This window comes from Sander lucioperca, chromosome 1, assembly GCF_008315115.2.
Source record: "Sander lucioperca isolate FBNREF2018 chromosome 1, SLUC_FBN_1.2, whole genome shotgun sequence".
In the NCBI taxonomy this organism is placed as follows: domain Eukaryota; kingdom Metazoa; phylum Chordata; class Actinopteri; order Perciformes; family Percidae; genus Sander; species Sander lucioperca.
Genome location: NC_050173.1, coordinates 30,266,241 through 30,281,712, shown reverse-complemented (window position 1 = coordinate 30,281,712; position 15,472 = coordinate 30,266,241). Strand labels below are relative to the sequence as shown.

Sequence of the window (15,472 nt, the reverse complement as noted above, 5' to 3'; positions counted from 1 at the left end):
AACAGAGCTTATTTAGTTTTTTGTAATTCGTACAAAATGTAAGTGTAAAAACAACAATTTGTGGTTTTGCAAGAAGTTATGTGCGAAATATTTCTTGGCCAGATGCCATCACTTTAGTCCGGCACATTACTCCATGTAAAACTACAAATTGTGGTTTTTACACTTGGTTTTTGTACAGATTAAACATACAGGATATAATGTGCTAATTGGTGAGCTTTAGACTGGCTTATAGACTGATTTTGTTACAGTTGGATGGAACCAGGCTTGATGTTTTCCCTTGTTTCCATTCTTTATGCTAAGCTATAAGCTAACCGGTTGCTGATTGGCTCTAGCTACATATCCAGTGTATCAACAGTAGAGCGGTATAATGTTCTCATCTCACTCTCTGTAAAAAAATGCAAATAAGCATTTTCCTTCAATAAGGATCTTATGTCCTGTATAATTTTATAGTGCTGGAAACGAATATGAGCGGAAGGGAAAGAGAGAAACAGAAACCAAGTTGCTTAATGCCACACACACACACACACACTAACACACGCACACTAACACACGCACACTAACACACTAACACACACACACACACACTAACACACGCACACTAACACACGCACACGCACGCACACACACACACACACACACACACACACACACACACACACACATAAAGGAAACCTCTTGTGCTCACTCTCTGTAGCAGACAGGCAGTGATACCATCATCCCACACAGCGTGCTTACAAAGTTTCACATTCACACCTCTCTGGCCTTTTGCCTGCTACCTTTCTTCCCATCCACAATGATTCCCCTCCATATTTCTGAGGGAATATAGTTTACATCTAATCTGTCAGCACTACACTGTTCACGCTGCAGGAACAGCACTAGCTAAAGATTTCATTACAAAGGAGAAGAGGCAGGTTTGGTAGGTGTTCCCTCCGAGGTGACATTTGCTTCGAGGAGAACAGCGGCCGCATTGTGCCGACAGCCTGACTTGTGCCCTTGTTGGGAGATTCCTCAGCATTCCTGAAAGCACTGTCGCTGTGACTGGGAGCTCTGTTTCGGCACCCCTGAAGCTTACAACAAACCCCATGGGAGCGTCGGTGCATGGCTTCCTAAATTCCACACGCTCAGAGAGACCCTGAATGAGACATGAATGACCTCTTGGAGATCAAGGTCAGGCAGCAGAGGACGAGGTGAACGCTGCTGCCAACATGCCCCAACAGTCCTCTGCCTGCCAGCTGCCATCTCTGAGCATTCAGGAGTTGCTCTTCACTTCTTTTATCATTGCTTTTGGCACAGGTGATAATTAGAGCACAGTAATGCCAGAAACAAGACTTTTCTTGCTTGGGTGTACTGTAGGCTACCAATGAAAGTGCCAAATACCTGATTCACTGCATTGGATGTTAATGTTTAAACATTAAACTTATAATGTTGAAAAATAAAACGGTATATTGCCTTAAAACATGCAACAATATCACACTTTTGTATAAAAGCATCAGTTTTCTTGCAGCCTTGAATAAGCATATTACTGTAACTGAAAAGTCAGGTCAAAGTTCTTCAATGTAATAAAACTCAGTGACTGAACTTACAACCAAATCAGTCAGCAAATGTCTAGTCAAGCTGACAAGTGCTGAAATGATTTCCAATTATTCATTTAGTTGACTGACAACTTTAAAAACAAATTCAGTCATTTAGCTTTTAAAAAATACCAAATATTTGCTGATGTTGGCTTTAGAAACGCCAGTAATTGTTTGCTGCTCTTTGTTTAGATTATAAATGGAATACTTTGTTTTATTTTGCTGCTCAGTCAAAGTGAGACATCTCTTTGTTTAGTGCTTGTGAATGGTATTTGTCACTATGTTTGACAAAACTCTTGCAACTCTTTCCTGACAACTAATTGTGTTAATGCTGAGTTAGCATTCTTCCTACAGACATCATTCAAACTTTAGACCGTTCACAAAACCTTTAAATATTACAGTATGATTCCACTTTTCAATATCTTTTACAGTTTTTGTGTTAGCATTGTTTAACTTTAGTATGACATTTTTTGATGTACATACTTCATTTGTTGTCATATGGCTCAGTGGTTAGTACTGCTCCAAATAACACCAGCAAAAAGAAACTGCAGGTTCAATTCCCAGTGTGACTTTTTTCGATATACTATACAATGACATTTTTATGACTTTAATTCAACATACTAATCTATGACTGTTTTCAACACTCACTACTTGGAATCACAGTGGCTCAGTGGTTAACGTTGCTCCAAATAGCACCAGCAAGCAAGACCAGCAGACTCTGACCCAGGTTCAATTCCCATTTTTGCCTTCTTTTTTTACAATTACTTTTTTATGACTTTAATTCAACATACTATACCATGACTTCTTTATCACTTTTTTCGACATACTATACTATGACTATTGTTGACATACTATTCCATGACTTTCTTCGACCTACTTTACTGTGACGTTTTTCGACATACGTTTCTATGACTTTTTTTCCGATATTCTATACTATGACTTTTAAAATAATTTCTTATCAACATACCATACTATGCCTTTTTAATGTCTTTTTTCAACATACTAAGATATTACTGTTTTCAACATACTTTATTTGGTGTCACAGTGCCTCAGTGGTTAACACCGATCAAAATACCACTAGCAAGTAGGAACTGCAGGCTCTGACCCAGGTTTGATTCCCAGTATGACTTTTGTTGACATAGTATACCATGACTTGTTATGACATACTAGCCTATACTATGCCTTATTTATCACTTTATTCAACATACTATACTATGACTTTTTTCCCAATGTTCTATACTATGATTTTTTTTAACATACTATAGGCCTACTGTGACTTTTTTATCACTTTTTTCAACATACTTTTTTTGATATACTATATACATATACAATGACTTTTTTCGACATACTATACTATGACTTTTTTATCACTTATTTCGACATACCATACTATGACTTTTTTTTAGAATTTTTTTCGACATACCATACTATGACTTTTTTTTAGAATTTTTTTCGACATACCATACTATGACTTTTTTATTATTTTTTTTGACATACTGTACTTTGACTTGTATATGAATCTTTTTCGACAAACCTTTCGACTTTTCTTTCAAAAAAAACTTAAAACATTCCACTGATTTTGTCCACTTATTATTACACGTTATAAATGTAAAAATGTATATAATGTAAGAATAAACTGTAATTGGAGGCTGGTAGCTGAACAGTAACTAACTGCCCCCCCCCCAGCATGCAGGCGGAAGGCGGGGCGCTAGGACCGTGAGCAGGACGTGCAGGACGCTCCAGAGAGAGTAAACACTTCTTTCTTTTCAGACAAGATACTTTTATTTGTGCCTCTGTGTCTGAATGGGCAGGTTTCAGAAGGTCTGATGGTGCTGGGACATCCAGAGCGACTCGGCATCTGGTGCTTTATTCGTAAACGCTGTAAAAGAGCGAGCCAGAGTTTCCTTCTGGAGGACGAGCACGGAGGAACTACCTGCCTGTCACCGGAGAGGATGAGGGAAAACCAGGGAAATGATCGTCAGGGACTCGTTTGATGGTGAGGAAAACTTGGGATGTAAACACGGGCCCTCTATCTCTACTCAGGAGGTAATGTATTCGATGTATTTATTTAATTGAGAATTGTCAGAAGGTCCCATTTCCCTTGCCCTGTCTGTACTGGGATGCCTTAATGTCCAGTTTGGGACAGACCACCACTGTTGCATTTACAGGTCTTTCCATAAATTAAAGTCAGGATTTTACATCCTTATGCAGCCAGATGTAAGGTGATTATTCAACCCAAATGTTTGTGGGAAATAATGACCAAAGATTAAATAGGAGGACTGTATGTATAAGGTTTCAGATGGTTCAATACTATTCCTTGGTACCAAACATCCCTTCAACCATCTTCCCAGATAAAACTGAGGAGGGAACTGAACTTCATTTGACTCTGCTTCAAAAGTTATGTCAGACAATATTAGATCACATGTGCTGAACAGGGAACAGGGAGTCTTTAGGCTGTTTTTTAGGAGTGTTTTGGATACCTGACAGTGTTATTCTACTGAAAGAGTAGACTATGTATTTTCTTCTTTTATATGCAATATAACTGAAAGTATTTCTATGCACTACTTTACAGATGCACCATAATCTCCAAGCTCCACGTTACTGCAGCCGCCCAAAAATCAACACTCTTTAGTGTATGTTATCAGTTTTGCACATGGTTGTCTTCTGGATCATTTTCCTGTGGTTTCCATCAGACTGAGCCTCAGAAGGAGCTGTGGTTTATGGTTTAAAGCTTGAACATTTTGTCTTAAGAGTCAAAAAATGTGTTTCAACACTGAAACCAGCTCTGAAAACACAGGCTTTACATCCCAAAATCACTGACATCACATCTGTTTTACCACATCCTGGTGAACAGTGGTCACAAACATATCACTTTTATTGTTTTTAATAAGTTGTACTACAGGTTTATGTCAAATTACCACTTATTCACCAGCCAGTTTACCACTTAAGATCCTCTGGAACTGTCTGCCACAGCTGTCAAGTATCTGATACGTCAAAATGGAAGAAAGTTTGTACTTTCCCTGCTTACAGGAGCTCCTTTTTGTAACTGCCTTCTTAGTAGTGTTATAAGAAACCGCACATAGGTGTGTGGACAGGCCCCACCCTGCCCTTTGTTAAGAATAATGCTCTGTTTTCCCGCCGTGCCTCGACTTGTTTCTTTTCACTTTTACACACCTGCTCTTTTAATGCCGTGAGTGCCTCCAGGTCCACAGTCTTTAGAAGGGATCAAGTGTCTCCTAGTTGCTGCTAATCTGCCCTGAAAGCCCCACATACACTGTGAAGTAGTTAATGTTTGATGGAAAACAACTTCTTACCTCTGAGCCTTGACAAATATTTGATGGGAGGGTTTTTACTGTAACCTCCTAACCAACAATGCAGAATGTCTGTCTTGTGCATCATGTCTAGGAAACAACATCCTGATGCATTTTTTAAATGATGTCTGAAGTAATCACACACTGCATTTCTTTTCCTTTTAGTGTTGACTACTCCGCTTTGTTCTGGCTTCTCAGCTATGTTTGTGGCCACTTTGCTTCCTGTTAAATTGAGTTTTCAGTTGAATATTTTTTTCTTCCATTGGAATTTGTTTGCAACTTTTGTACCAAACAGACATTAAAATGCTTCCATCAGGCTGAAATCCTATTTGTCTGGTAACCTATGTTATAGAACAAGAGGTTCATTGTTGCCTAGCCACACCAGATGAAACTAAGGCGTGCGTTGCAACATTAGATTTTGCAAGCTGACCTCACAAATCACTGCTTGGATTTACAATCAACTGTTAAAGAGTTGAGATTTATGGGGGATTAGAGTTTGTGTGTTTGTAAGACTGCTTGTTTGGGAATGTTTTTCACAGCTGTAATCTTGCAGAAACAAACATGAATAAAATCATGCAATTTTAAAATAAGTTTGTAAGCTGTTTTTCTCACGTATGTGATTATTTTCTGTGTCGTTGCAGTGTTTTCTTTCAACATGATGACGCCACGCGTGAGCTCCCTCCTGCTGACTCACCTGCTCCTCCAGCTCCTCCTCCCTCTCACACTGTCCCTTTTGCACCCTCCTCACCCTCCGACTGTCCACGTCCCCACGCTCATTCCTCACGCACCGATGCCTCTTATCCGCTCTCGCTTCAGCGCTCAGACTCAGCTGGACTTTACCACTCACTGCAACTCCAGCTGCTTCCACAGAGGAGAGCAGGAGGCCCAGAAGGAGCAGCTCTCAGATAAACTGGCTTTTGAGACGCTGTATGCTGACGGCTCTCGCACTCTCACCACTGTAGATGTGGAGGGCGACGAGGAGTTTGAAGAAGATCACTTCACTCACCCTTCACCGAAGAGAGGACCAAGAGTGATGCCCAGGCACAAACGCGTGAGGCGGCAGATATATGGAGCAGATGGACGTTTTAACATCCAAGGTGACAACTTCCTGTTGGATTACCCTTTCTCCACAGCCGTGCGGATCTCCACTGGCTGCACCGGCGTTCTTGTATCTCAGCAGCACGTCCTCACAGCTGCCCACTGTGTTCATGATGGGAACGATTATGTCAAGGGGGCGCGAAAGCTCAGGGTGGGATTCCTGATTCCTCCATCCATCAACGGCACCAAAGTCGGCCTCACTTCTTCCAAGAAGCCTCTGGTCCGCTGGGTGAGAGTGAAACGTACTCGTGTACCAAAAGGCTGGATCCAGGGCCCTCAGGAGGTCAGCATGGACTTTGATTACGCTCTGCTGGAGTTGCGTTGGCCTCACCGCCGCCCCTTCATGCGCCTCTCTGTGGCCCCCTCCTCCGAAGACCTGGCAGGGAATCGCATCCACTTCTCTGGCTTTGACAGTGACAGATCCGGGGAGCTGGTATACAGGTTTTGTCCTGTGGAAGAAGAGTCCAGTGACCTGATATACCAGCACTGTGACGCCCGACCTGGAGCCAGCGGCTCTGGAGTGTATGGAAGAGTGTGGGACAACAGTTTAGAGCGCTGGGAAAGGAAGGTCATCGGCATTTTCTCTGGACACCAGTGGCTGGAGATAGATGGGGAGAACCGGGATTACAATGTGGCCGTGCGCATCACTCCACTGAAATTTGCTCAGATCTGTTACTGGGTGCATGGTAACCGACTAGACTGTGTCCAGGACTAAGAAGGACAAAAGGACAAAGAGGAGGTTTTTCAAGTATAGCATGACAATACAAGAAAGCACAAAAAATACAGGGTGAAATGTCTTATTTCCCCTAATGAAAGACGAGTGAAACAGAATTAAATCCATACAAAAAATAACACCCTTCAGTGAGTGATACAGCAGTAGAGCAGATCAATTAAATTATTTCTCTCCTGTGTTTAATTTGCTTCCTGTAACCTCTGGGCCTATAGTCTGCCTGTGAGATCATCATCACCACGGCATCTTTTAATATGTTTTTGCCCACAGTCAGATTAATAACACAGTCAGTGTTTCCACATTATCAACATAAGCCACTTTTTATAAGAGGGGAAAAACACTTTTCCTAGTGTGTAATGTGTCAGAAGCACCAGATTATTTTCCTACTGTGGATGAAAGCAATCTATAGACATTTTATCTTTACATCTTTATTTTGGGGAAATGGTTTAGTATTTCTTTAGGTCTTTAAAGATCATTTGGTTATTCCCTTTGATCTGCACATCTACATAATACACAGAATAAAAAACTGATTTTGGACACCACTGATGCTTCTTGACGTTTCAGCAGATAGTATGCTCTTCTCAGTGTGGACTGGAGAGACAGTGTTAATTTTATTTTTTTGAAAAATGCTTGATATATTTTAATAAACAGAGATTTATAACAGTGATTGGGTTAAGTGGTCTTGACTTTGAAGTTTCAGAAGTCGTGTTGGGATGACCTCCTGTGGCCAGAACAGGTACTGCAGCACCAATGGAACTGAACAGCAGGGATGTAGGCATGCTCGTTTGGTTTAAATTGAATTTAGAGCTGAATAGACCTTTTTCACAACAGACATGTTGACATGTCATAGTAGGAAAAGCACAGGTGTATTCAAAACCATTAATGATGGCTGCATTCCACTTAGGAGAGGCCCTGGTGTCGTGCATGCTGACTCATTGAAATAGCTTACTGGGACACTTGATGGAACTGAGCCATCGTTAAGGTTATCAGTTTCAGCTGTGCTTTTCCTACTATGACAAGTCAAAATGTCTGTTGTGAAAAAGGTCCATTAATTGATCAGCAGATTGGCAGAAAACCAATCTGCACAAGCCCATTGTTTCAAGAAAAAAATGAGTATTTGCGGGTTTTTTAATCTTCCATGATAGTAAACTGAATATCTGTGGGGTTTAGACTGTTCGTTGTACAAAACAAGTTGTTTGAATATTTCAGTTTGGGAGTTATGACATTGTTATTGTATGATAAAAATAGTCGTATGTTGCATCCCTAATTGAATTGGATAAGCTGATTCGTTATTACTTAATAATTTATGCAGTAAGGTCTGAGCAGCATCCTTATAACACTCTACAATGGGTGCCATCCACCACAACCATGAAGAGAATCTGCTATGTGATTACAAAAACCTGAAACTCAGGAATTTGAAACAGTAGGCCAACAGCTCGGTTTGTTTTTACAAAACGTGTATATATATATAAAAATAAAAAGTGTCAAAAGAGCAGAACAAGTCAGTAGTTTAGTGCTTTTTATTAGAGATAAGGAGACGATACAAAACATCCACCATTCAATATTCAGTCTAAACTCTTGACCGCTGGTCTTTCATATACACATCGCTCCCCATCAGACCTTCATAACACCAGAGATTTTAATTCAAGGAGATCCTGGTTTTAACAAGTACAAGGAATGTTGTCTGTTAACTACATAAAATGCCATGGTTTTCAGACCCAGAACTGGAAATAAAAAGGAATCACTCAAATTTTGTAATTTGCATGTTCAAAAAGAAAACAAATGGATAACCAAACAAAAACAATATATATTTAACCGTGTTTCCCCGCCAGAGAAGGTTTTGATACATCTTGTGAATTAGTTCATACTACAACTAGTCTCAACTACACACATTTACAGAACTTAACTAGAAGTTTGGCAAAAAAAAAAAAAGAAAAAAAGAAAAAGTAGTTGGAACGATTATTTGTCAGGATTCAATGGTTGGAAAACTAAGGCTATTTTCTGTCCCTTTCTCTGCAATCATACAAATGGAACCCGAAAGAAGAACAGAACCCTGTATTAAACATGAACAATATGTGTATTTTAGTTTTAACATCATCATCATCATCATCCTTCCTCGTAACTTAATGTTTTTCCTGTGTGTGTTTTGTTCATATTCTTTATGTTGCGTGAACTGGAATGACAGTCTGCATTAGTGGAATTTCTTTTTGTTTTTAAACTGTCACTTGACCCCAAACCCACCCACAATATCTCACCCCGAGAGTCCCGCAAATGATGCTGGTTCTGCTTTTGCCCTTCTCCAAACCACACTGGAATGAACACTAAACCCAACAGATGTGTCTGAAAGGCCTCGATTGAAGCCAGAGAGGAGGGGGGTGGGCGGGCAATATTTATATAGGGGCTCCTTCCAGGCTGACTACTGACGAGCCGCCGAGTTTTTCTGCCAGGGTGTGCCGATCTTTGAGGTCTTCCAAACCATTCACCTGCCACTCGTGCTTAATACCTGAAATAAAAACATGTTTAAAAAAACATGTCAGAATTACAATTTTGATTACATTTTCAGACCCCCCCAAAAAATAGGATCTCACTTTATATCACTTTTATTAAACCATCAAGTAAGCTTAAAAACAAAGACCATACACACACACACACAAAAATAATATACTGGTAAGTTTCCTGAATCCAACAAAACCAAAAACGATATACACACACTGCCATTTACCTTCAAACTTTCTCTTGATAGCATCTTTTGAGCTGGCATAGATCATCTTGCTCTTTAAGGGGGCACTTTCTGGAGCCCTGCAAGTGGGGGAGAAACATTATTAAAGCCAAATGTTATCTCAATGATGGTCATAAACCCTTTAATATCTCATCATGGCAGCCCTCACCAGAAGATAAAGACCAGGTCCTCCTTCTTTGTTTCTTTGGTCTCATAGGTGGCATCATACAGGGCGTAGCGGCAGTCATCTGGGGGCAGCATCTTCACAAAGTGCTGGTATGGGTCCTGGACGGTGGTTCCCAAGTCACCCAGCAGGATCTCTTTACCATCATCCAGAACAATGTTCTTGAGGTCCTTGCTCATGCAGAACAGAATGGCCTTCTTCCTCTTCCTCTTCTCATCCTCGTTCGCCTGAGCCTTACGCACCTTCATGTCGTTGAAGACCGCGATAACTTCATCTGTGACTTTCACACCGGAGGCCTGTAGAGAGAAAAATCCGTTAACCCAAGAGTTAAATGTATTTACAGTTTAACATGCCTCTGTTATTTCTGCAACTGTCCAGATTTTTTTTTTTTTTTAACTGATAATGATGCCACAGTAAAGGGTACAATTTTCCAGATTTTATTAGCACAGTATACCCCCGCAGAATAGTTATTTGACAGGCTAAACAAAGCTACCAGTTTATTAATGCAGGTTTCACAAAATAAAGTAAATATAATTGAATTCAATCATGTTTTACACATAAAGGAGAAAAATACATTGCTACAACGTCAAACGTACTAAAATCACTGAATTGATTTGGGAAAATATCATGACGTAAATATAACATGTTAATGGACACTAACACACAAGGTCCACATCAATAACCAGTTGATCCCTCAAGTCACTTTCTAAAAATAAAAAAAACGACAAACTCACTGCTTTCCGCTTTTCAAATGTGAACATGTACTGTGATATTAAACTAAATATATTTAGGTTTTGAAAGGCTGGTCGGACAAAACAAGGAGTTTGAATATCTCTACTTGGGCTCTGGGAAATTGCGATACATTGACCAAACAATTAACCTACAAAATAATTGGCAGACTAAAGTTTTTGTTTTAGACCTACTCCACAGTGATAGTTTTGCCTGAACGAGGCAACAGTCGCCATTGTGTTTAACAGGCCAGAAGTGTAGACTTCAGTACAGTAAATAGACATAAGGCTGAAGAAAGGCCTGAGAGGACAGCATGTGACTATCACACACAGCAGGAATGCTCCTTACCAGGATCACTGATAAGGAGGATTGAAATGCAAAAGGTGTGGCCGTGACAAGCATGCTAGCCATGGTGGAGAAGAGTTAAGTTGTGTAATGCAATCTGAAAATGACCTAATTGTCAGCACAGTTGGTCCAAATGAAATCAACCCTGATGATTCAGTCAGTACAGCCTTTTGATTCCATTTATTATGTATAAGGTCAGACTGTAAGAATACTGAAGAACAAATAAAATATGTGGCCAGTAGTGCATGTCCAAAGTCCATCTCGAACATGAACACTAAATAAGTCCGGCTGGACAGGTGTCTCAAGTTTCTGTGACCAGTAGATATAAAACATTACGCAAGTTCTTTCAGAAGGAGCAGCCATGTATCTCTACCATGAAGATGATCATGTGAGTGTGGTCAGGAATTAAGCATGTAAGGGCAGGGTTCAGTCCCAAACAATGGGGCTTTTGTAGAAATATAGAATACGAGTCACATCGCTGAGTCACAGCTGCTCCATAACTCACTCAATCAGATCTTCTGACTTTGTTTAGGGCACTCCATCACAGGAAAATGCAGCCTCAGGAGAAGAAAACTGCTATCTACCAGTGTCAATGGAAAAAAGACAATGAAAAGGAAATAATGGGGCAGGAAAGGCGGAAAAGGAACCCAACTGCAAAGCAGCAAAGGCAGGCACTGTATGTTTGCTCAGGGCGTAAAAGACATGTATGAGAGATAACAGTGAATTTTAGAGTAATAATTAACCAGCAAACAACCATACTCACTTTCTTAATCCCCATATATCAATAAAATAACTGTACTTTTTCATAACTGTAAGGAACATGGGAAAAATATCCAAGTCTCCAAAATACGTGCTGAGGTTTACAAATGTGCATAGGCCTACTCTTCGCATACAAGACATCACATGACACACGGCATTCTTCCTCCATGGTGACACTGAGAAATTATTATGATCATATGATTTGCACGTCTCATTTTTCTGTGCACAAACATGATCTGTTTCTACTTCTACCTTCCCACTGCCATGCGTTGGCATAGTTCTTCACATGTTTATATTCTGTTAATTTTTTATTCTAGCAGCAAGCTAATATCACCATGGTGATCACTAGGCTCTTGCCTTATCTAATCTTAACTAGGGAAACTTTTCTTTACAGAAGTCAAGGTTCAAGTCACTCAATATAAATGTACTCACAATCCAAGTCTTGGATTCCTTGTTACACACAGAAACAGTTAAGATTACAGGCCTCATAGGAGTCAATTTCACTAGCAAACAGCAGGTCTGATAGATTTATAATGAAACTTAAAAAATAAAACACTGCCAAGGGAAAGTGTGCAGCAGGCCCTCTTATTAATGCTGTATAACAAATATAATATAAAATGTATTATATGATACTATACATTTTACGATTCATGTTGCACAAAAAATAAATGTTTGACTATGTATGTATGTATGTATGTATGTATGTATGAATGAATGAATGAATAAATAAGTCAATTATTCCCTGTTGGTAGAGAAGTTGAATGGCGTGACGGGCGTGCAGTGTGTATAAACGGTTGTACAAATTAGATGCGCAACTAAAAGATGCGCAGTACCGACCATGGCAATCCAGAGGCAGCGGCCCGTTAGCTTCAGCTAGTGGATCCAACACTGCAAAACTGGCGTTACAAAATGGTGACAATTCCGGTAGCTAAATATTTACTACATCCCAATAGATGTACATGGCAAAATTCCCACAAGGAAAATGGCAGTAAACAAAATTGCAGATCCGTTCACGTTATAATACAGCACCAAACAAAATGGTCTTTGCACCAAATTCAGGGTGGGGCCATGAATGCAGCACACGCACGTGTGTGCGCTAGCTTGCTATATAAGGCAAAGCTCTGCTCAAACACGGACTGTTCGTTTGTCAATTCAACATTTAGTGGCAGCGCAACTCGGCTATAAAACTATAAATTGTCCATGAAGTATCACTGTGGGCGAATTGTGACCCGATTTTGAGCACGTAACGTTAGACAACCAGCGTCTATAATACTACTAGCAAGGGAGCCGTGTACAGACAAAGAACAAAAAAATCACAGCAAGCGCCATACTGGGTGTCATGTTCTGCCTGTGCTAACGTAACGTTAGCTAGTCCAGCTAACAATACCGTTAGCTAGGTTAGCCCCGAGGCTGCTGCTGCACCTGTCAGCGCTGCTGTTATTATGTAGCTATAAGCATCGACGTGCAGAGGATAAATAACGGAAACATGACGCAGTGAAAACACCGTTAACAGCGTCATGACAGCGGTGTGCATGTTAACACAGACAATGGCTTCTTGTCGGCGAAACACGGCGAGATGAACGAAATGGCGCCAGTTGTTTGGGAGTGTCAGTCGTTTTTCTGGTCTATTATCAAGATCTAGCTAACTAGTAAAAACTACAGCACGGCAAATTCCTCCCCGCTGTATGAAAGCTTTGTTGGCTGTCCAGTTGTCGTTAGCCCCGGTGCTAGCAGCGGCTCCTGCGGCACAGAGCCGGCTTGCTACGTTTGATGCTAAAACGAACGATCATCTATAAAATAAACACAAATTGACCACAAACCTCCCCATATCTTCAGATTGGGTCTATATTCGGCTGTTAAACCAGCGAGAATACATAAAAACGATGTTAAACCTACCATGGCTGAAGCTCTGAATGGGTCAGCGTCTGAGTACAAATTGAATGGACTGTGATGATGAATTGTGGGTCTCGCTCACACACTGGATACACAACGTGAACGCGCCCATAAGCGCGCCCCTGACTCGAGCAAGGTGCACGAGCAGGAGCGCATGTCTATTAAACATGACTGTCCGGCAGTTGTACTTGCTGCTTGTGTTAACCATTGACTTGTGTGTTTTATCACTTGTAATAACACAGAGTTATGCAAATCTAATCCAATTATTAAACAGCTTCAGTTCAATATTGTATATGCACAAATTAAACAGGTAATACAACAAAACAATAACATCTCCCCAGGTAGGCCTACACTTTAACATTGTATTGACTAGGCCTACTGTTATTAAACGTGACACTAATTGGCAACCATTTGAGGGAAACAATATTTTACGTCTTACCTCTAGTATTTTTTTTTATATTTATATCTCGCTTTCCCTGTGATATTTTACGAATATTTGTATTTCGTTTGGCGGTGACGGCCAGCCATGGTGAGCAGATCAAACGTACCAAATGGGTGGCGAAGAGCATTATGGGAATGTGTGTTTTGTAGTATTTGAATAAACCTACAAATCCCTAATATATCCGATGTACACAATTATGAAAGGATCAAATAGTGCTCAATTAGTGCTTTTATTACAATTCAGTTACGACGAAGATTATGATTAAAGCCGTTGGTGGTCGACCACACCTTTCAAGCTTTTAATGCAGCTATACCTTAATTGATTTGTTTCGTATTGTAACCTATTTAAAAAACAAACATGAATGTAACACGTATTATGACTACCACTGTAATTCCAGAATTCAATACGTGCTATTAATTTTACACCAATGGCGTGAGGAGAGATTAATAAGTAAAGCTATTGTGTTGCTGTTACCGACATTCAACTGGCAGCCAGGCGCAAAGCGGTTTTCAGGATGGGAGGAAATTCTCCGTCATCCATCCCCTCCTCTCTTCCCTCCCCTCCGTGCGGTTTTTGTTGGACTCACTTCCAAATATGGAAGCGAACGGTGAGCGTCGGCGGTCAGTGCACGCGCCTCGCTCACAGCACGAAGAGGGTCGGGCCGCGACGCTGATCACCATATAAGGAAACAAGGGACACGAAATTTCGCTGTAGCAGATTTTTGTACACGGCATCGCGTTGAAGGGGAGAGAGAAAGACACACAGAGAGGGTCAGTGTGAGGATGAGAGGCAGCGGCAGTGGGAAGCGAGGGGCGGAAGATGAGGGACGGTAATGATGACACATCAAGCAGGGAGCTTAATACCCAACACAAACGCTATAATAACACAACTGAGGTCAATCCATACTGAGGCAGAGCTGTTCTTTTGTTGTGGGACATGTGGGTTATAGCTTAAGGGCGCTGTGGTTGTAAACACAAAGCCTGTAAAATATGACCCATATTAATTATGTGGCCAAAAAACCCCACTAATTCAGTCATAGGTTGCCAATATTGTCAATAGCTTCATAGCTTCTACATTTACAAAATATCTTTCCATCTTAGCTGACAGAATATAAGACGTTGTGGTGTTATCTTATTGTCTTTAGCTGTTTGTTTATACTGCACATATACAGTAGTTTCACACATCATACTGTACATAAATTAGATTCAACTTTATTATCATTGCAGAGTAAAAGTACTGAGACAACGAAATGCAATTTAGCATCTAACCAGGAGTGCAAAAAGCAGTAGAGTGCAGAGTAATATATAATACATAGAATAAACATCAATGGGTATGTATGGATATGCTAAGATATATACAGTATAAACATGTGCATATAGTTACAGTAGGCAGTATCACATTACATACTGTGTAATGGTTAGATTACTGGACATAGCTACATTTACTCACACTGTCATAATACATGTTGTATATTGTTTAAATTGTATATATCATAGTTATATCACATCATACCATTCATATTACATATTAGTTTATTGTTAATTTTGTACAATCATTCATATTTATAATATCTATAAGCACTATGCTACTGTTTACACTATCTGGTTAGATGCTAAACTGCATTTTGTTGAGTCGAATTTACTCTGCAAGGACAATGAAATTTAATCTGAGTCAAATATTCGAATGCAAAC

At 40.2% G+C, this 15,472-nt stretch overlaps 2 protein-coding genes across 5 annotated transcripts; one reads left to right on the top strand and one right to left on the bottom strand.

Annotated features, from left to right (window-relative positions):
* Positions 1-3,266: 3,266 nt before the first annotated feature.
* LOC116052617 (serine protease 23) lies at positions 3,267-7,377 on the top strand. Of its 3 annotated transcripts, none has more exons than XM_031303424.2 (2): positions 3,267-3,567; positions 5,524-7,377. In XM_031303424.2, exons 1-2 carry the CDS (start codon positions 3,543-3,545, stop codon positions 6,693-6,695), a joined length of 1,197 nt encoding a protein of 398 aa, XP_031159284.1. In that variant the 5' UTR covers positions 3,267-3,542; the 3' UTR covers positions 6,696-7,377. The 3 variants fall into 3 exon arrangements, with proteins under 3 accessions (XP_031159284.1, XP_031159286.1, XP_031159285.1); XM_031303426.2 differs by having other exon boundaries at positions 3,268-3,614; XM_031303425.2 differs by having other exon boundaries at positions 3,269-3,617.
* Positions 7,378-8,212: 835 nt separating this feature from the next.
* Positions 8,213-13,550, bottom strand: cfl1 (cofilin 1). 2 transcript variants are annotated; one of them, XM_031303364.2, is made up of 4 exons: positions 13,343-13,550; positions 9,599-9,909; positions 9,433-9,509; positions 8,213-9,213 (listed from the first exon to the last, which is right to left on the bottom strand). In XM_031303364.2, the coding sequence occupies exons 1-4, from the start codon at positions 13,343-13,345 to the stop codon at positions 9,101-9,103; spliced, it is 504 nt and encodes a 167-aa protein (XP_031159224.1). In that variant the 5' UTR covers positions 13,346-13,550; the 3' UTR covers positions 8,213-9,100. The 2 variants fall into 2 exon arrangements, with proteins under 2 accessions (XP_031159224.1, XP_035857807.1); XM_036001914.1 differs by lacking the exon at positions 13,343-13,550 and adding an exon at positions 12,284-12,304.
* Positions 13,551-15,472: the final 1,922 nt, after the last annotated feature.

What these genes read in the sequence shown, in the direction of transcription:
- LOC116052617 (XM_031303424.2), top strand. Translation starts at nt 3,543, where the DNA reads ATGATCGTCAGGGACTCGTTTGATG. An exon ending in CGTCAGGGACTCGTTTGATG is followed by an intron (nt 3,568 to 5,523) that starts GTGAGGAAAACT and finishes GTGTCGTTGCAG; the next exon opens with TGTTTTCTTTCAACATGATG.
- cfl1 (XM_031303364.2), bottom strand. An exon ending in GACCTGGTCTTTATCTTCTG is followed by an intron (nt 9,510 to 9,598) that starts GTGAGGGCTGCC and finishes CCCCACTTGCAG; the next exon opens with GGCTCCAGAAAGTGCCCCCT. An exon ending in TATCAAGAGAAAGTTTGAAG is followed by an intron (nt 9,214 to 9,432) that starts GTAAATGGCAGT and finishes TTTTTATTTCAG; the next exon opens with GTATTAAGCACGAGTGGCAG.